Genomic DNA, 22,114 nt, shown 5'->3' on the forward strand with positions numbered 1-22,114 from the left:
CCTGAGACTTGACTGGGAACTCTTGGAGTGAACTACGGAGTGGGGAATACAGGTGTAGTTACCCTGAAACTGTGACAAAGATAACTACTTATCTTTTCTCCAATCATTGTGTTTCTCAAATGTCTGCCCTGGGAGACTAATGAATCCTGTTGGACTGTAGGAATATAAAGAATAATGGTGATCAGCCACTGGGCCAGTGTATTAAAAGCCTACTGGACCATTATACTCTTTTTACTTTGAATATTGAAGCATTGCCATTTAAGTATCCCCCTTCATCTGCATCCTGACAGAGAGGACCTATGACAAATACATCAATAAGAAAGGAGGCTTATGAGTTAGTAGCAGGTTTTTTTCCCAGTTGATTGTAACATAGATTTGTTATATATACATCTTATGCCATTTCTGTGGTGAAAATAAAAAAGTTTTTTTTTTCTCCTAAACCACAGGATCTATAAAGTCTAGACCAGTGAACAGTAAGCAGCCTATTGAATCCATATGAATGCCACTTAGAACCAGAATCAAGCATTTCTGTCTTTTGGAGAGTTTATCTAATTGCTGTTAAAATCAATTGGATCTCTGGCAGTCTGTCTGAAACCACAGAGATAAGGTCAAATAAGAAATTTCTGCAGTGGCTATGTTTCATACTGTTCTGTTGATGGAACTTCAAGATGTTCGGAATAAACTTCGTTCAGCCATCTGTGAAATGGGCCTTCACATGTCATGGCTAGTAACAAGTTGGGAGAGCACAGGCCCATTGAGACAAGTTTGGGCCCTTTGGGGTGTCAGCTGATGTGCTGAGGTTTAACTGAGCCTCCTCTGCTCAATCAGCCTATTCTGCCAGCCTGGGTCCCCTTTTCCTGGCCTTGCTGGGCTAGGCTCACAAGCCTCTTCCAGTCAAGGACATAGGCAGGGCCACACCTAGCTGCACAAAGAGACAGAGATCCACTCTGGAAAGATTCAGCCTTATGGGATCTCCCCAACACTCTAGTGCCCACTCCCTTTAAGGGGTACAAACCCAAAGGTTTTCTGACATTCGCCCCCTCTCTCAATGTGGAGGGAGATATGCACAACTTCTTGCCCCCCCAGTTAGAAATTACATAAACTGTATTATATTATAAACAAGCAATAAGTTTATTAACTACAAAAGGTGAATTTTAAGTGAATATAAGAGATAACAGACAGAACAAAGCAGATTACTGAGCAAATAAACCGAAGTACACGTGCTAAGCTCAATACACTTAAGAAACAGGTTACAAAATGTAATTTCTTACCCTAAGTGTTATTTTAGGCAGGTTGCAAAATTTCTGTGGTTCAGAGTTCCAGTTATATTTCTTTTCAGTCTGGACTCCCCCCTGCTTTTCCTTCAGGTGGCTTTAGCAGACTTTCTTCTTGGGCAGACAGGCCATGGAGAGGAGGAACCTCGTTTGCTTTCCTCGCCATCGTTAAATTGGATTTACATAAGGCAGGAATCCTTTGTTTCCCAGACCTAACCCCCCTCCCTTCCAGTGGAAAGTTACAGGAAATCCTAGGTAATATTTAGTATCAGGTGACAAGATCACCTGACTCTGTAGTATCACAGCATCCATGAGTCAGGTGCAGTATGTAGTGTCTGCAGGAAGGCCAAGCCTTTTCCAGTCCATTGTCCTCGCTAATGGGCAATCTGCCCTGTCTGGCTTTTCCATTGTTGTACCTGAAGTATTAGCAGTGGGCGTCACTCAAAGTAACATAGTTGAAATACAGATACATAGTCAATATTCCTAACTTCAGATACAGAAATGATACAGGCATACAAATTGGATAATCACATTCAGTAAATTATTCAGGAATGACTGGCAGGGCAGAAAAGGTGGGGGAGTTGCACTGTGTGCAAGACTGCTCAAGCACCAGTATGAAACTGCAGAAAAACCTGAGAGTCTCTGGATTAAGTTTAGAAGTGTGAGCAACAAGGGTTGTGTCATGGTGGGAGTCTGCTATAGACCACCAGACCAGGGGGATGAGGTGGATAAGGCTTTCTTCTGGCAACTAACAGAAGTTACTAGATCGCAGGCCCTGGTTCTCATGGGAGACTTCGATCACCCAGATACCTGCTGGGAGAACAATACAGCGGTGTACAGACAATCCAGAAAGTTTTTGAAAGAGTAGGGGACAATTTCCTGGTGCAAGTGCTGGAGGAACCAACTAGGGGCAGAGCTCTTCCTGACCTGCTGCTCACAAACCAGGAAGAATTAGTAGGGGAATCAAAAGGGGACCCTGGGAGACAGTGACCATGAGATGGTCGAGTTCAAGATCCTGACACAAGGAAGAAAGGAGAGCAGCAGAATACGGACACTGGACTTCAGAAAAGCAGACTTTGACTCCCTCAGGGAACTGATGGGCAGGATCCCCTGGGAGAATAACATGAGGGGGAAAGGAGTCCAGGAGAGCTCGCTGTATTTTAAAGAATCCTTACTGAGGTTGCAGGAACAAACCATCCCGATATGTAGAAAGAATAGTAAATATGGCAGGTGACCAGCTTGGCTTAACAGTGAAATCCTTGCTGATCTTAAACCCAAAAAAGAAGCTTACAAGAAGTGGAAGATTGGACAAATGACCAGGGAGGAGTATAAAAATATTGCTCAGGCATGCAGGAGTGAAATCAGGAAGGCCAAATCACACTTGGAGTTGCAGCTAGCAAGGGATGTTAAGAGTAACAAGAAGGGTTTCTTCAGGTATGTTAGCAACAAGAAGAAAGTCAAGGAAAGTGTGGGTCCCTTACTGAATGAGGGAAGCAACCTAGTGACAGAGGATGTGGAAAAAGCTAATGTACACAATGCTTTTTTTGCCTCTATCTTAACTAACAAGGTCAGCTCCCAAACTACTGCACTGGGCAGCACAATATGGGGAGGAGATGACCCGCCCTCTGTGGAGAAAGAAGTGGTTCAGGACTATTTAGAAAAGCTGGACGAGCACAAGTCCATGGGGCCGGATGCGCTGCATCCGAGAGTGCTAAAGGAGTTGGCGGATGTGATTGCAGAGCCATTGGCCATTATCTTTGAAAACTCATGGCAATCGGGGGAGGTCCTGGATGACTGGAAAAAGGCTAATGTAGTGCCCATCTTTAAAAAGGGGAAGAAGGAGGATCCTGGGAACTACAGGCCAGTCAGCCTCACCTCAGTCCCTGGAAAAATCATGGACCAGGTCCTCAAGGAATCAATTGTGAAGCACTTTGAGGAGAGGAAAGTGATCAGGAACAGTCAGCATGGATTCACTAAGGGCAAGTCATGCCTTACTAACCTAATTGCCTTCAATGATGAGATAAGTGGCTCTGTGGATGAGGGGAAAGCAGTGGACGTGTTATTCCTTGACTTTAGCAAAGCTTTAGATATGGTTTCCCACAGTATTCTTGCCAGCAAGTTAAAGAAGTATGGACTGGATGAACGGTCCATATAGTGGATAGAAAGCTGCCTAGATCATCGGGATCAATGGGCAGTGATCAATGGTTCCATGTCTAGTTGGCAGCCGGTATCAAGCAGAGTGCCCCAAGGGTCAGTCCTGGGGCTGGTTTTGTTCAATATCTTCATTAATGATCTGGAGGGTGGCGTGGATTTCACCCTCAGCAAGTTTGCAGATGACACTAAACTCGGGGGAGAGGTAGATATGCTGGAGGGTAGGGATAGGATACAGAGCAACGTAGACAAATTAAAAGATTGGGCCAAAAGAAATCTGATGAGGTTCAACAAGGACAAGTGCAGAGTCCTGCACTTAGGATGGAAGAATCCCATTCACTGCTACAGACTAGGGACCGAGTGGCTAGGCAGCAGTTCTGCAGAAAAGGATCTAGGCGTTATAGTGGACGAGTGGATATGAGTCAACAGTGTGCCCTTGTTGCCAAGAAGGCTAACGGCATTTTGGGCTGCATAGGTAGGAGCATTGCTCCCAGACTGAGGGATGTGATCATTCCCCTCTATTAGGCATTGGTAAGGTCTCATCTGGATTACTGTGTCCAGTTTTGGTCCCCACTCTACAAGAAGGATGTGGAAAAATTGGAAAGAGTCCAGCGGAGGACAACAAAAATGATTAGGGGGCTGGAACACATGACTTATGAGGAGCTGCTGCGGGAACTGGGATTGTTTAGTCTGCGGAAGAGAAGAATGAGGTGGGATTTGGTAGCTGATTTCAACAATCTGAAAGGGGTTCCAAAGAGGATGGATCTAGACTGTTCTCAGTGGTAACAGATGACAGAACAAGGAGTAATGGTCTCAAGTTGCAGTGGGGGAGGCTTAGGTTGGATATTAGGAAAAACTTTTTCACTAGGAGTGTGGTGAAGCACTGGAATGGGTTACCTAAGGAGGTGGTAGAATCTCCTTCCTTAGTGGCTTTTAAGGCCTGGCTTGACAAAGCCCTGGCTGGGATGATTTAGTTGGGGATTATGTCCTGCTTTGAGAAGGGGGTTGGACTAGATGACCTCCTGAGGTCTCTTCCAACCCTTATATTCTATGATTCTATGATAACCTTTCCAGTGATACCGTACAAGACCCATCTTACATAAAGTACATCTCAGTTATGTCATATTCATATTATAAGCATATTTTCATAAAGAATATAGAGTGAAACATCACACCCATTATTGATCTGAATTGATTATGTCATCTTTTGTGAAAGAAAGCTGGCTGGTGACCTACAGCAGATAGTGGTTAGGCTCTTACACAAGAAACCATCTGTTTGACAGGAACAATCTTTCCTCTTTAAAGATGACTTAATTGACACCTATATTCTTTTAGATTCCTGGATTTGTCTGGCTTTAGACCTGGGGAAAAAATTGAAAGAACACTTTTTGCTTTGTTTGGTCATCTTCTGGCAGTGATCAGAGGTCATAGTACATACAGTCTTATTAAACTGTATAAGTTTTGATAAGGCTATCCTGAGTTACTGTTAACTTGTCTGTAGAAGCTGATAGAGGTGAATGGGATTGTTGTATAGAGGATCTGTTTATTCATATAGGGAAGACTCAGAGGATTGTGATGGGCAATTGCATGTCCTCTCCTAGTGAAGGTCCCACAGTATTCCATCCTGTCACCCTCATGTATGTAAGGCTGTTGAAGAAAGGCCTTTTGAACTGCAGTATTATCATTAAGTTGATGAAAATGAACTCTGTGTTTCCACATCAAACCTGGAATATTTGGTTTTTCTACCTTCTCAGTGCTTGGTTTAAATTCAATAACGAAAAAATGAAGGTGGTGTTGCTAGCTAGAGGAAAGTACATTTGAAAAGAAAGGGAACTGTACCTACTCCCTTGATTGAAAAGGTACTGTCACAATTTTTCTCAGTTGTTTGTGATCTTGGAATTTCATTATATTGATCATTTGTTTCTTGAGTCCAGACTAGACCAACCTGTTCCTTCCGATGCAGATCTCAACACAATTATCTGTTCTTTTGTCACTATATTGGCATATAGTCTTAAGACTGACTTTGAAGAATATAGATAACATTCAGCTAGCCAGCATGCCGGTTAATTGAGGCAAGTCAGTCAGCATTCAGCCTGATTGGGGCAAGTCATCATGAGCAGTGGTTCAGAATTCTTTCTGGAGTGCAGTTCAAGGGATACCATTATAAAGCCATGAGTGGCTTGGGAGCTGACTGTTGCAGAGAGAGCCTCTTCCCCCTTACACTGTTGCAGAAATTGTGTCTTATCAAAATACCTTTGCTTTCTGTCCCATGATTTAATTCCTGGGTATGGGCACAGAGCAATTTTGGTGGAAGGCCCTTTGTTCTGGATTTCTCTCCAGTAGTCAGAGCCCCTTTTTTGCGGGGGGTGGGAGGGAGGTGTGATTTATTTTTGATTGGTTGGAGGGCAGATACTATGTAAGATATATTTTAAAAATTTGGGCCTGTACCCAGGATATTTATCTCATGAAGGGTGGAACTGGTTGAGGTAGGAATGGGTTTGATTTATGCCAGTTGTTGATAGTTGGTTGTTTTAATTTTTGTCTTAGATTTCCAGATACTAGTTGGTGGGGTACAATATAAAAAAGAAAACAGTCATAAAAATCTTCTATCTGCTGAAGGCCCAAGTCCTTTCAACACCTAAAGTTTTTGAGTCATAGGTGAGGGATTTAGGAGAGCATTTCTGTGCCTTTTTTAAAAATCCTTGTTCAGGAGGAGTTTCATCTTTCATAATCAGTACAGAACCAGGAAGCAGGTGACCTGCAAAACTCCTTTTCTCCATAGCAGTGCCACTACCCTTGGGAAATATTCCTTTTGAGGCTCAAGCATCAGAATAGAGATTGTGTGTAGTCCTTACTACACCTTCTCCTCTCTTTCATGTTGATCCAGAAGTAGGACACAATCTGGCTCTAAATATACAAAAAATGAGTCTCTGTGTAGCGCTGAGTGCCCTTGATGCCTGTTGACGGTCATTGGCATTTGAGAGAGCTGAGCACCTCAGTGGATCAGATCTCATGATATTACATGATGCAACATTTCCTTTCCTCTGTTTGCTTGGGACAGTGTGAAATGTATTGTAATATTGCACTATTCAGTGTTTTTAAAACTGTGTTTTTCAGGTTGCTGAATTGCCACTGCCGATCATCAGCCTTCAGTAATTGGCAGTCTAGGCAAGCCTTGAAATTCAGATGTCGTAGGCAGCATTGCTCATCATTGACGTAAGGATTGCATGGCTTGCCAAGACTGCTTCCATCAGTATCAGTACACAAGTAACCTAAAAAACAAGTCAAAATGTTCTAGTATTTTAGTGAATGCAGAAGGGTGCAATTTTGGAACACAGTCAACAATTTAGAATGAAAGAAAATTAATCCAGTGTTACTTGTACAGGATTATTTATACTTTGTTTTTAAAAAATACACAGTATCAGAATGGAAACATGATTGTTAATTTCAAAGTTACAGAAACAAAACTCAATTAAAAAATCACAGAAATATGGTGTGTTGAAATCATTTTTTGTTAAGACTCTGCAAATCTTAAAAGAAAAAGTCACTCAAATGTAATAATTTTCATGTAATACTAGTTTGATGTATGAATTATGTTTTTTCTATTTATGTAGTTCTTTCTGTAAATAAGAACAGATTACTTTTAGTTTGACCCAGTTTTAAATGTGCTTGTTTTCACCCGGAACATAATTTCATATATGAACTCATTAGAGCAAAATCATTTTTCCCTGTGAAATTTTAAATAAGCTTTACTCTGGTAGAGTTTTGGATAAATTTTCTTGTGTGGTTATAATCTGCCATAAAATGGACTCTTAACTGTACTTGTAATTGCTATTATATATAATTGGCCTTTAAATTTACAAGGAAAGCCTGCTCTAGAAGCTTTTATAGTTCAATATTCTAGTTAAGGTGCAGCCTTATAGGAGAGCAGTCAATTCAACCAAATTTTAAATCAAACTTTTATAATAAAAACTGACTTCCAGAAATGCTGAATTTTGATTTAAATTTTTGTGCTTATTTATTAGGAAAGTATTAGAATATGTATTAAGTGTTACATGGCCAGGTAAAGATTTAGGGCTGTCCAAAGTGTATTTAACCTAAGAAACACCAATAATTTGCACAAATAGACATTATGTCTATGTTAGGACAAGTGGCTTAGGTAAAACTTTGGCCTAGGTTAGAAGGCTACTTTTTGTGGCAGTACAGTGCAATCCCAATTTTGACAACTCTAGTTAACTTGAAGTAACTGGTTAAATAATATATGTTGCTGAAATTTGCATTGACTGAAGCTCCACTCATGAGGCTTTCTTAAATTCCAAAGGGATCTTACAGAAACTCCTCTATCTCTCCGTTCCTGGAGAATTTAGTTCAGTAAAATTTAAGAGATCCACAGGACAAGAACTTCATTTAATGCATCTCTAGGAAACATAACTTACACCTTGGTTATCCAGGTATTTCAGTTAATCAGAGCTGGGTTACTCCTGATTATTCAAGCCCCTATTGTTATGAAAATTCCATGCATCCTACTAATGTACTGGAAACAGTCTGTAATAACTATCAGTTGTGTGGTAGAATTTGTTCATGTCAGTTATAGTATTGTTTTGTATTACTGGTGTCTGTGCTCTAGATAAAATTTGAAAGGTTTGTTGTGATTATGTTTGCCTGGCTCTTTTTAGAATCATAGAAATGTAGGATTGGAGGGAACCTTGAGAAGTCATCAAGTCCAGACTTCTGCACTGTTGTTGAACCAAGTAAACTTAAGACCATCCCTGAAAGGCATTTGTCCAACCTCTTTTTACAACCCTCCAGCGATTCCACAACATCCATTGGAAGCCAATTCTAGAGCTTAATTACCCTTATAGTTAGAAAGATTTTCCTAATATCTAACCTAAAATCTCTCTTGCTGCAGATTAAGCCAATGGCTTTTTGTCCAGTCTTCAGTGGACATGGAGAACAATTGATCCAATCCTCTTTATAACAGCCCTTAATATTTTTGAAGACTGTTATCAGGTCCCCCAGGTCATCTTTTCTCAAAGCGAAACATAGCTAGTGTTTTCCTTATACCCCAGGTTTTCTAAATATTTTTCATTTTTGTTGCTCTCCTCTCGACTTTCTCCAGTTTGTTCACATTTTTCCTAACCTGTGGCACCCAGAATTGGACATAGTACTTTAGCTGAGGCCTCACCAGTGCCTTGTAGAGTGAGACAGTTACCTCTCGTGTCTTACATATGACACTCCTGTTAATATACTCTAGAACGATATTGGTCTTTTTTGCTGGTGCATCACATTTTGACTCATATTCAATCTGTTATCCACTAGAACCCCAAGATCGTTTTCAGCAGCACTACCACCTAACCAGTATTCCCCATTTTGTAGTTGTGCATTTGATTTTTCCTTCCTAAGTGAAGTACTTTTCACTTGTCTTTATTGAATTTCATCTTGTTGAATTCAAATCAGTTCTCCAGTTTGTCACAGTCATTTTGAATTCTAATCCTGTCCTCCAAAGTGCTTGCAACCGTTCCCAGCTTGATGTCATTTTCAAATGTTATAAGCATACTTTCCACTCCATTTTCAAATACATTAAATGACAATACTGAATAGTGCTGGACCCAGGACTGACCACTGTGGGATCCCTCTAGATATGCCTTCCCAGTTTGACAGCAAAGCATTGATAACCACTCTTTGAGTATGGTCTTCAACCAGTTGTGCACCCACCTTTCATCTAGACCCCATTTCCTAGTTTGCTTATGAGAATGTGACATGGGATTATGTCAAAAGCCTTAGTAAAATGAAGACATGTATCTACTGTTTTCCCCCATCCACAAGGCACTGACACCATCAAAGAATTAAATTAGGTTGGTTTGGTATGATTTGTCCTTGACAAATCCATGCTGGCTATTCCTTATGACCCTATTATCTTCCAGGTGTTTACAAATTTATTGTTTAATAATTCTGTAGTATATATTGGCAATTTAGAATACTTTGAAAATATTTAGAATCAACCCTTGTTCATTCCTTGTAATGGCTCTTGTGTGAAGCCAATTACCACTAGTTAAAATCTGGATCATATTCTGAGTTCATATTAGAATCATAGACTTTAAGGTCAGAAGGAGCCATTATGATCGTCTAGTCTGACCGGCTGCACAACGCAGGCCACAGAATCTCACCCACCCACTTCTGTAACAAACCTCTAGTCCTCAAATCGTGGTTTAAAGACTTGGAGGTGCAGAGAATCCTCCAGCAAGTGACCTGTGCCCCACGCTGCAGAGGAAGGCGAAAAATCCCCAGGGCTTCTGCCAATCTGCCGTGGAGGAAAATTCCTTCCCAACCCCAAATATGGCAATCAGCTAAACCCTGAACATGTGGGCAAGACTCACCAGCCAGACACCCAGGAAAGAATTCTCTGTAGTACCTCGGATCCCACCCCATCTGAAATCCCATCATAGGCCATTGGGCATATTTACCGCTAATAGTCAAAGATTAATTAATTGCCAAAATTAGGCTATCCCATCATATCGTCTACAAATCCTATGGAATTGTCTTTGTTCTTTTCTTCTATATCATCTTTTCTTCTTGTGTCCAGGATTAGGGGTGATTTGCCAGAGACAGATTCAGATCGATTACAGTGATCTTTAAAATCTTCCCTTTGCTTCATGACAGTTTCCAGTCTTATTTACCTCTCCATAGGACAATATTTCCATTGTTTCAACATCTCTGGCAGCTGGATGGCTATAGGCATTTCTAAGAGTTTCTTTAATCTAGAATGGCATATGCTCTAAATTTAGAGGTATCATAATTCCACAAGATGTCTCACAAAATTTGGTTTTAGAGAGCCAGAAAAGAGAAAATTGTGCTGTCAATTATTTAAGGTTTACTGGAGCCTTTAAAAGGGGTTATGACTACCTGTTGGCAAACAAACTGATACAATTTAACATGTTCCACCATAGAGATTAGAATATTTCTTCTCCCAACCAATACCTGGATCTCTGATAGGCTTTACTACTGCACCAGAGACTAAGGGAGGAAGATTTTGTTGTAGAATACTGTTAAGAAAAAGAGGCCAGAATGATTGCTAATCTGGGTAAAAAACCATATTCCTCCACCATGTCAGCCTTGAGGATTGAAAATCATCAGTTGTGGTGTATGTTGTTTATATTGCAGTAGTGTTGAGAGGCACTGGCCCCATTGTGCTAGGTACTGTATGAACATAATACAGATACAGTCTTTGCTTTGAAGAGTTTACAATCCAAGTATTGCTTTAATGATACAACTGTTTTATCATGGGAAAAAATTGTCCTCTATATTAGAACATCTTTCTGAAGAATACAAGTAGAAAGCCAAAGACTGGATAAAAGAGGACCAAAGGATTTCATACTACTGATTGAGAGTATCCTATCATGATTGGATTTGATCACCCCATACTAATACTTCTAGCTGAGAGCTCTGTGATTCTGTCCTAAAGTACAAGCCAGGGGTAGAAGATTTAGTCTTTGAAAGCTTGGAGATCTTTAATAAAAAACAGACAGGGTCCTTGAAAAGTTAAGACTAAAGGTCAAAATTTTAAAAAGTGACAAGTGGTTTTTTTGGTCACCAATTTGAGACTGCTTAAAGGTATGTAATTAGCACAAATAGTAATAATTTTGTCCTAGTAATAAGTAGTATAGTTTGTATTTTTTTCTTGCAGTTTGGCTCAAAATTTTATCATTTAACTTATCCGTGTTATTGCTTTTTGAAGTATTAAATTGAAATCCACAGTGCATTTTATTTAAACATGATTATCATAATTCTTGCAGGTTTCTGTAGCTGGATCAAGTGCTGGAAGAGGCTCTCCAGCTGTAACTCTAGTACAGTTGCCTTCTGGTCAAACTGTACACGTCCAGGGAATGATTCAAGCCACACAGCCATCAGTGATTCAGTCAACACCAATGCAGGCTGTTCAGGTTAGCTGTCCTTTATATTTTTTGCTGTAGATATTGATTATTTTAAGCTTGTGGTTTCTCCCCCCACCCCTGTTTTGAAACCTCCACCTTGGATCTTCAACTTTCCAACTTCTTTCTCACCAGAGGATAGAAGACCCACTTCTACCATGATGCCCACGGGTAATGGCCAACTGACAATAGCTAGGCAGGTGGTGTGTAGAGATTCATTAATATTTCTTGTTTATCTTTTAAAGAAATGATGCCTTGGAGCCCTCAATTTGTGCAATAGCTAACTTGTATAATCACATGGTCCTATTTTGATGACTCTTCCACTTCGTTTTCTCATTTGGTTGTTCTGCTCCTCCTTGTCTCAAATGGGATTATTAACTTTTCAGTGCATGGATTATCTCTTCAATGTATTTGTAGAAAATCTAGAATAATGGGGCCCCATTGAGAGTATCTGGGAGCAATACAAATAAAAGTATTATAAATACAGCTTTTCTTCTTATTGTTTATTATTAGCAGCATCCATTATTGCATCTGGGTTTGCTTTACATGATATACTGGTAGATAAAAATTAAAAATGGCTACAAAACAAGTAGCATATATTTGGCAAACCTTCACAAGCCTAATCTTGCTTAAGTTAGAGGACGGGGACCAGTGTACTAAGCACCAGGAGTTTTCAGAGCTTCTCATAAGTGAAAAGACTGAATAAAAATATCTTACAACTACTCTGAAAGTGACCAGGTTTAGGAGTATTTGCTATGAGTGGCAATACCTTGCCTAATCCTCAGGGCCGGCTCTAGGTTTTTTGCTGCCCCAAGCAGAATGCCGCAGAAGCAAAAAAAAAAATGGGGGGGGGCACGGAATGCCACCCTTGAAAAGTGCCGTCCCAAGCATGTGCTTGCTTTGCTAGTGCCTAGAGCCAGCCCTGCTAATCCTATCCTCAGCTCACTCAAATTTTACTCTTGACAGAGCAGAAGTGTTCCTTCCAAAGAGAGGTGATCTGTTAGACAACTGGAATCTAACCACTCTTATCAAGGACTTGAGAGACCTCAAATTTCACCCAGAAATGATTTGGCAACACAGAGCACAGGAGCAATATGTTCTCACTGGACTGCTTGAAAGGCAGGCAGCCACATGCTGCATCTGCTGAAGCTTCTGAGTAGCTTTCAAGTTTAGCCCCAGTTAGATAACAAAGAGATGTATAAACACGGTGAGGATGTGTCTGTGAGGGAGGAGTACATTCTCTTAACTAGTGGAAAGTGAAATACTGAACTTCTCGCCCTGCTGCTATCTGGGACATGTATGTAATATGGAGCCTGGCAAGAACCCAAGATAGCAGACTACAGGAGTAGGAGGCCCAAGCTTTGGGCTGGACCACACTTTGGCAGCCGCACCAGTATTTGAGTTTCAAAAGAAAATACTGCTTTCAAAAGTAATTTACAGCAGACTCAGCTCTACGAATAAAACAAACAAATATGGAATAGCCTTCCAAGGGAAGCAGTGGGGGCAAAAGATCTATCTGGTTTTAAGATTCTACTCGATAAGTTTATGGAGGAGATGGTATGATGGGATAATGGGATTTTGGTAAGTAATTGATCTTTAAATATTCAGGGTAAATAGACCAAATCCCCTGAGATGGGATATTAGATGGATGGGATCTGAGTACCCAGGAAAGAATTTTCTGTAGTATGTGGCTGGTGAATCTTGCTCATGTGCTCAGGGTTTAGCTGATTGCCATATTTGGGGTCGGGAAGGAATTTTCCTCCAGGGCAGATTGGAGAGGCCCTGGAGGATTTTCGCCTTCCTCTGTAGCATGGGGCATGGTTGACTTGAGGGAGGCTTCTCTGCTCCTTGAAGTCTTTAAACCATGATTTAAGGACTTCAATAGTTCAGACATGGGTGAGGTTTTTCATAGGAGTGGGTGGGTGAGATTCTGTGGCCTGCACTGTGCAGGAGGTCGGACTAGATGATCAGAATGGTCCCTTCTGACCTTAGTATCTATGAATCTATGAATCTGAGAGCCCTTCAACTCAGTTTAGTTTGGAACAAACATACAAAAATAAAACATTTGCCCCATGGCTTGAAGTCACCCAGCAAGAGAAGCATTTCCCCTGGGTTTCTCACCAACCATCTCTTTTATTAGGGGAATAGGAACCAACTGCTCTCCCGTAACGGGTATTGGGCCAATTACAGCCCTGTCTTCTCCCACAATCAGGGCGAAAGGAAGGAAGCACTTGTGCCCAGTTAACCCTGGCTGGTTGCTTCCTTTTTTTCCTTACCTTTGTGGGGAGGGATAGCTCAGTGGTTTGAGCATTGGCCTGCTAACCTCAGGGTTGTGAGTTCAATCCTTGAGGGGACCATTTAGGGATCTGGGGGAAAAAATTAGGGATTGGTCCTGCTTTGAGTAGGGGGTTGGACTAGAAGATCTCCTGAGGTCCCTTCCAACCCTGATATTCTATGATTCTATGAATATGGTTATTAACAGGAGATAGGGTGTTTCTGTCTTTACGGTGTTCTAAAGGGCCGGTATACCCCATAACATGAGCAATTATAGATTTCATCAGATCCTTAAAGTATTCTCCCCATCCAATCAGCAGCACCTCCTTATTCAGCTGGCTTTCACCCAGGACCCTACTGGACACTGGGACACTGAGGAAATGGTATAATCTGGGTTTCACTAAAAGAAGCTTAATATCATCTGACTATTGATGATATGGTGCCTGTACCTGCACACAGTCTCCTGCCCCCATCTGCCCCATGGCTTCCCAAGAGGTTGAACAAGAAGGGTGACAAAGACTGAGTATTTTGGGACACCCCCACAGCCTTTTGAGTGAAAAAGCTGTTGCCCAAAATTAGGGATCTTAACTGCTCTGCATTGTGGCGAATGTTTTGCATTTCAGCTCATTCTTTGAAGTTCGTTTCTTTTTTCCACCCAGTCCCCTCTGCATTTTGCCAGGTGTCTACAACAGATTCATAGGAGGGAGGGAGAAAGAGGGACTGAAGGGTCATTACCCACCCTGGCCTTGAACTTTAACTTGGCCTTGTAGTTAAACACCAATCTAGAGCTGTGAGCTGGAGTAGAGCTGAGAAGGAATGGAGGTGGTGAAAGCCTGTAGAACCAGCAGCTCTGGCTGCTCTCTTATAAAGTCTTTTTCTCTGGTAATCCCTCACGAAACAGCAAGTGCTAAGTATTTTTATCACATCATTAAAAAAAATCCATAGGTACAGAACTCATTACAGCAAACAAATTTTATAGCCCTTTCATTTGTATAACCCACAATTATATGTACAGATAGCCAAGAAATTACATGTATTGTGTTTGACCACTTTCTCCACATTTTGAAGATGTATGCTACATACTTGAGGCTAGGTCTCCTAGTGCAGGGGTTCTCAACCTTTTTCCTTCTGAGTCGTCCTGCCTCTCCCCCCCCACGCACACACATGATATAAAAACTCCACAGCCCACCTGTGCCACAACAACTGATTTTCTGCATATAAAATCCTGGGCTGGCATTAGGGGATAGCAAGTGGAGCAATTGCCTGGGGCCCCATGCCACAGAGGCCACCACAAAGCTAAGTTGCTCAGGCTTCGACTTCAGCCCTGGGTGGGCATGGCTCAAGGACCCCGGGCTTCAGACCCATGTGGTGTAGCTACAGTTTTCTGCTCTGAGCCCCAGTGAGTCTAACTCTGGCCCTGCTTGGCAGACCACCTGAAACCTGCTTGCGGCCCCCAGGGTAGCCCCGGACCTCTGGTTGAGAACCACTGTCCTAACGTATCTCAGCAGTGCACATCAGATAAGAATCCTCAAGGAGACCACTCTGCCTGACATTATTGCTGGATAGCATCATGTTCCTACCTTGCCCCTTGGATCTCTGACATGCCTCCAACCTGCCTTGGAGTGACCCTATGCCTAGGCAAAGGGAATCCTTAAGGCAACTTTAAGTCCCCTTTGCCAATCTTCATGATTTCTGTAAGAGAAATGAGCAGAACCTCCACAAATTGATTCTGCTCATCCCAGCTGGGTTTTGCAATCTAGTTTAAAATTAGATTTGTGCACAGTTGCAGAAATACCTCTCATTATGTTTTTGAATTATGTGGATGTTTCATTTTACTGTGTATGTCGCACACTATCCTAGCAAGCACCATACTGTTTTGAGCAAAATGGTTTTGAGCAGAAACGGAATTGCAGTTAAATCAGTAAAAGAAAAGAGATGTTAGGTTTCTTTTGTTTACAGTAACCTGTAGATCTTTGAAGTCATGGCCTCTGACTGTTTATACTCTTGGGATAAGGTGCCCTAATGCCACAAGTTTTCAGAATCTTCCAGGAAGTCATGCCCTTTCGGATCCACGCAAGTTCTTCTTTGTGCCACAAGCATTTAGGGCCCTAGGTTATGTGACACAGGTACAGCAATAGTCTGAGTTCTATCTTTTCTGATGTTAGTTCCAGGTATAGGAACCTTTACTGTGTCCAAGTCTGACTCTGTCAGACTTCTAGCTCACTTTTATTGAATCAAGTTAATATTTAGACTATCTAAATGACCTAATCTACAAAAACTGTAGTTTTTGATTTTCTCTATGTGAATATGCTATTTTCCATTTAACTAATGTAACTGCACAGTTCCACTTTTGCACATATCCTACACAACTGTGGACTGAGCAGTTAAATGAATCATGTAAATAGTGTTTTGCCTTACTCAGTTAATCGCAGTTTCAGTTTTGTACAAAATAATATCTGCTGGTATAGACTGTGGTTTAGCTGTGCAGTTTTTGCTTTTAAAATCTCCCAACCTGAAATTAATATGTAAAAAATGATGCTAATGCAACTCTAAGAAAATGTGAACGTTAACTCACAAAAGTCAAGAAAGTTCTAAAGTTCTAAAGTTAAATTTTGCACACTAATACTAAACTAGCCCCAGTGCACACGTGGTATGTAGTATTTTATATGATCATTTATGTTGTTAAATGTATTCCTAGATGGTAACTTAATTTCTGTGGCTGTGGTGAGGTTACCACAGCAACTTTAACTTTTGCATTTCATGTGTATTGTGCATTAGCATTTAAGTTAAAATTAAAATTATGTTAGTATGACATTTTGCATTTAGTATTTAGTTTGACTTCGGTATTAAGTTGAAATTGATTAATGCTGTAATTGCAATTTAAGAAATGGTTATGTTTCACTAGCTGATGGCAATCTACATTTTTGAATGGATGTGATTAACAACATGGATGTATGCAATACACATGTTCACCTCTGACATTTTTTTTGGCTAAAATTAGAAATATAGAATTTGGATTACCTTTATTTCTCCAAACTGGAGATCACCGCACAGAAAACAATTAATGTAAATTTCAAATTGGTGTCCACTTGATGATCTATGATGGAAATGTCAGAATTCAAATTTGGGTATAGTCCTATAGTTTATAATGAATGAGTGTACCAAATTTCAAGGTTCCACCACACTGAACATGGAAATTATTTACATGTAGAGCTCCGTGTCTGTCATGGAGGTTGCGGAAGTCACAGATTCCGTGATTTTCCCTGACCTCCATAACTTCTGCAGGGGCCAGTGTGGCTGACCCTAAGGCTGCCCATGCAGCTGGCCCGTGGGACAGCCACCCCAGCCACTGCTCCGGCGGCCCCTGGAAGTGATCACTAGCTGGCCAGCTGGAGCAGCCCCTGCTCTGGTAGACCTGGGCAGAGTAAGGCTATGTCTACACTAAAAGCTAGCAATGTGATTCCTCTGCTTGTGTACACACTCTCGCGCTAGCTGTCACCAAGCTAGCACGAGTATAAATGGCAGTGTGGCTGTGGTAGCATGTGTGGTGGCAGCGGAGGCACAGCCTAGATGTGCCAAATACATATCCACAGCTAAGCTGTGCTTCCATTCCCCCTACCTGTGTTAATGTGCCTATGCTGTTGTTTATGCTTGTACTTGCTCAGTCAGAACTAATGCAAGTATGTGTGCATGAGCAGGGAATCACAGCCTAGCTCATAGTGTAGATGTAGCTTATAAGTCAGTCACCCTTGTGATGCGTTGCCCTCGCCCCTGGGATGCCACCTGATACACTGGGGTACCACTGAGCCTGCCTGTTCCACCACCCTGGTCTCCCTTGAACTGTCCTGCTAAACCAGGCCCTCAAGTCTTCTCCAGCACACACACGTAGGTAGGGACACACCCAAATGCAGAAAGACACAGACACTGAAATCAGCACTGCATGGGAAGGCTTCAGCTAAGGAATTGCCTGGCACTCAAGTGCACACCTCATCTGGGGTGTAAATCCAAAACTTTATTGTCCTCAACTGCACTGAGGACTGTGCAGTGTAAGCTCATAAAATTCACTCCCTCCCTCCCTCAATGTGGAGGAAGATATGCACAGTTTTTTGCCCCCCAGTTATGAATTCCACAAACTGGTTTTAGAGACAACAAAACAAGGTTATTAACTACAGAAGATAGAAGCTCAGTGCTTCTCCCCGTCTCTGGCTTTGTTTCTTAGATGTTTCCAGCAGTCATCCTGGGCAGGGATTCAGTGAAGAACAATCACTCATTATGTCACTTCCCTGATTTACATAGGTCAGGACTTCCCTGACTTACATATGCCGGGAATCCTTTGTTTTCTAGTGTGGTTCCTCCCCCTCTCCCTGCCATGGAAAAATACTGTTATTCTATCATGGAGTCCAGTACCAGGTGACATGATCACATGACCCTGCAGTGTCAAAGCAGCCATGAGTCAAAGGTCTTGTTTGTAGCATCTCAGGAATGTGGGAGATTAGCATCTTCAAAAACCTGTTGTTCTTCCTAATGGTTCCTTGCCTGGTCCCCAGCTAACCAGCTACACTGATTGCATTTTGTCTGGTGGGCATTCCCCAGGTGCAAACACTTTTGTAGTACAGATGTATAGTCAATATTCCTAACTTTAGATACAAAAATGATACATGCATACAAATATGATAATCCTATTCAGTAAATCATAATCTTTCTAATGATAGCTCACAAGACCCATCTTGCATAAAATATATCTTTGATATGCTATAATCATATTATAACAATATTTCTATGAAGAATATGGGGTGTAGCGTCACAACCCTGTTACGAGCATCTGTATTATATAAGATGATGAATTTCAGAAATTTTGGAATTATAGGTAACATCAGTTGCAAATGCAGAGGACTCTGCAGACTCGGAGGGTGTAACTGATTCTCAAAAACGTAGAGAGATTCTTTCAAGAAGGCCTTCATACCGGTAAGTTTATGCTTTTTTAAAATGAGCTTAACTGCCACATACTATTCGCATTACTACTATTATGACCTGAAGAAGTCCAAATGCATCCGATGAAGTGAGCTGTAGCTCACGAAAGCTTATGCTCTAATAAATTTGTTAGTCTCTAAGGTGCCACAAGTACTCCTTTTCCTTTTGACCTGAAGAAGAGCTCTGTGTACACTCGAAAGCTTATCTCTATCACCATTCAGAAGTTGGTCCAATAAAGATATTACCTCACCCACCTTGTCTCGCAAATATTCTGGAACCAACACGGCTACAACATTCCATACATGCTACTCATAGTATAAATATCAGTAAAAGACAGTCCTCAAAATGTTTCTCTTATGGGCATTGATTTTAAATCTGTACTTTAAATTAAATTGTTTAAATTATGTTTTAGAAAAATTCTGAATGAACTATCTTCTGATCCTACTGGTGTCCCTAAGATTGAAGAGGAAAAGTCAGAGGAAGAAGGAACACCTTCTGGCATCCCTGCAATGGCAGTACCAACCAGCCTATATCAGACTAGCACAGGGCAATACAGTATGTATGCTAAGATACAGTATAGCATTTTAATTTTAAAAAATCTGATACTATCTTTTGCTGAATTTAAAAATAGCAGAGTGAAAAATAGAGAGAACTATTTGGACCAGGAAAAAGTGAATGAGATTTATCTTCATATTTGTCCAAGAGGATTGCAGATTGCATCTTCTGCCACATCATATTAGCAAAAATAAAACTTTTTCTGGTCTGTTTCCCCCCAACCTCTAAGCCTCTGTTAATTTCCCAGACTTGGGGTCATTTTGAAATTGTTCTGTGCTTTAAAGAATGGAAGAACCAGGTATTGGCTGAAAGAGCAAAATGTAGGTGTCTCTCTTGTCTTTTCCATACACAGGTACTTGTATATTATAAGAATTTTTTGTTTTTCATTACTGTATTGTTTTAAAGTTGTATTAAATGCGCATGTTGATTGGAAAATGTTGATTAAAACATTAATACAGTGCAATACAAAGTTGTATGTGACTAGGGCTCACTTTTTGTTTTAAAAATGTAACACCATTTGCTAATCTAATGCAAAATATCAATACTATCAAATTATGTGGTGTGAAATAGAGTATTCATTGTATTTTAATCTCTACTTGTGTCAGTAATCAAGTCATCTGAATGTATCTACTGTATGGTAACTTATTGCATGTCACATTGTACAAATTATAGCTTTCATCCTATTTACGGTTAAGGGTAAGATTTTGTCATGGTTGTTTTTAATAAAAGTCATGGACATGTCATCGGCAATAAACAAAAATTCACAGAAGCTGTGACCTGTCTGTGACTTTTGCTGCTATGTCTCCATGGTTTCCCCAAGCTCCATGGTGGCTGGGAGCTGTGGGGTTCCCCCTCTGCCAGCGGCAGCTGGGAGCTGCAGGGTGACCATATTTCCCAAAGAGAAAATGGCACGCCCCCAGCCACTTGCCGAGGCGTCCCCCGCCCCCCCGCGAGGCAGTTGCCCCGTTGAGGGAACCCTGAGGAGGGCCCCCTCAGGAGTCTGTCACCTGTTGCTGGAACCTTGCAGGGGGCCCCCTGTCGCTGCTGTCGCCTGTCACTGGAACCCTGCCCGGGCCCCGCTGGCTGCCAGCTCCAGAGTCCCACAGCCCCTGGGGCTGAAGCAGAGAGAGACCATGACCTCCCTGATATAAACATAACATTGTTTATGGTATGAATTGACATATAATTTGTAATGAGATAGAGACCATAATTTAGGGATAAGCACAGGAGGGAAAGGTACAGTGGAACTTTCTAGCTTATCTCTCAGTTTTCTAACTTTTGATTGATTGATCTTCCAATCTTCCTGTTGCATTAATAATCATTTTCTGTATGGAAGTAACCATAAGCTACAATTTCGAACTGCTCATCCTTTTTCTCTAAACTGTGGTAGAAAAAATAGCTTCATAGCAGTATTCCTCAAAGATTTTTTTTGCTTTATTTACATGTTAAACATTTCACACCTCACTATGAATGTTAGATTTTGCAGTCATTTCTCTTCTGTAGGTTGAATTTCCTTTAATCTTTTTCCTTTTTATATAGAGTTTTTTATAGCATTAAAAACAAAGATTTTACAGTTACAATGAGTCATTTATGTCTCAGGTCTTCTCATGTGTCAAAATAATGAAGATTTTGATTAAAAACAGCAGTTTATTTTTTCCTACACAATGGCAGGAAAATGGCAAGGAGGTGAGCTTCTTCTGAAGCATGTATATGAGAACAGAGGACTACTATTAAAATGTTAACGATGGAACTTAAAAAAGGATAGAATGGCTCTTTCTAAATAAATTAATTCTGTAAATGTTCTTAGAATTCCTCTAGCTATTCTTTATAATTTGTAAAGGTAAAATGATTTTATCAATGCTGAGAAAACAAAATTTACATTTAACACTGAACTACTAATTACTATTTTTCATATTCATTATTACTCTGGTTGTAGAGATGTTAATGGTGATGATCAAATTAAGGTTCTGTAGAACAGTGTTTCTCAACAAGGGGTCCGGGTCCCCCTGGGGGACTGCAAGCAGGTTTCAAGTGATCCGCCAAGCAGAGCCAGTGTTAGACTTGCTGAGGCTCAGGGCAGAAAGCTGAAGCCACACCGCATGGGACTGAAGCCCGGGTCCCTGAGCCCTGCCACCTGGGACTGCGGCTGAAGCCTGAACAACTTAGTTTCGTGTGGGGCCTCTGGGGAATGGGGCCCCAGGCAATTGCCCCTCTTGCTTTCCCCTAATGCCAGACCAGGCTTTTATGTGCAGAAAATCAGTTGTTGTGGCACAGGTGGGCCGTGGAGTTTTTCTAGCATGGGTGGGGAGTGGGGGGGAGGGCTCAGAAAGAAAAATGTTGAGAATCCTGTTGCAGAATATAAAAGTCCTTAAATCTGTTGGGTCTGAAAAGTAAAGGCATTGATAGTCACTCCTGCTAAATGCTGAGTCCTTAATTCCCAGTGACTGCAATAGGAGTGCTCAGGACCTCTTGGGAGCTGCTTACAACTTGTACCACTCAGCTGGAGAGTGTATTTATTAGTTGTGTTCAGCTTTTCATTTTGGGTCGTCATGACCAAACTACAGTTTTGTTAAGAGACTCAGCATTGAAGTTATATTAAAAAATGTGAAGAATTCATTCCAAAATGTAGCCTTTTCAGGAAAACCTGGATAGGCTTGAAGGAATGGAAGTAGCAAAACACAAAACAATAGATTGTTGAATGTATCCAAGACTGAAAAGAAAATAAGTGCCAGAAGAAACTATCTACATTTGGAAATTAAACACAAATTCAATGATTACTTATGCTACGTAGCAACTTTCAGTACATATAAAGGAAGATCTACATGAATTATAGTTAAATTTTGCTTTGTTGCAGTCAGTATGAATTTGGATGCTGATCTGAATGGAAACAGAATTGGGCCTTATGTGTGAAGGGTTAAACATTTCCATTAGCCTCAAGAATTAGTATCAGATACTATTACT

The 22,114-nt window shown here is 41.0% G+C and overlaps 1 protein-coding gene across 10 annotated transcripts in view; it reads left to right on the forward strand.

Annotated features, from left to right (window-relative positions):
• The window catches only part of CREM (cAMP responsive element modulator), a 79,143-nt gene that overhangs the window by 27,626 nt on the left and 29,403 nt on the right, over positions 1-22,114 (forward strand). For 5 of the 10 annotated variants that reach the window (XM_038389019.2, XM_038389029.2, XM_043509569.1 and 2 more), the window contains 3 exons: positions 11,219-11,365; positions 18,495-18,592; positions 19,011-19,153. In XM_038389019.2, coding sequence (XP_038244947.2) covers positions 11,219-11,365; positions 18,495-18,592; positions 19,011-19,153 — 388 coding nt within the window. Of the gene's footprint in view, positions 1-11,218; positions 11,366-18,494; positions 18,593-19,010; positions 19,154-22,114 lie in introns of those variants that run through there. The other 5 variants (XM_043509573.1, XM_038389043.2, XM_043509575.1 and 2 more) reach the window with 2 other exon arrangements.

This window comes from Dermochelys coriacea, chromosome 2 (assembly GCF_009764565.3).
Source record: "Dermochelys coriacea isolate rDerCor1 chromosome 2, rDerCor1.pri.v4, whole genome shotgun sequence".
Classification (NCBI taxonomy): domain Eukaryota; kingdom Metazoa; phylum Chordata; order Testudines; family Dermochelyidae; genus Dermochelys; species Dermochelys coriacea.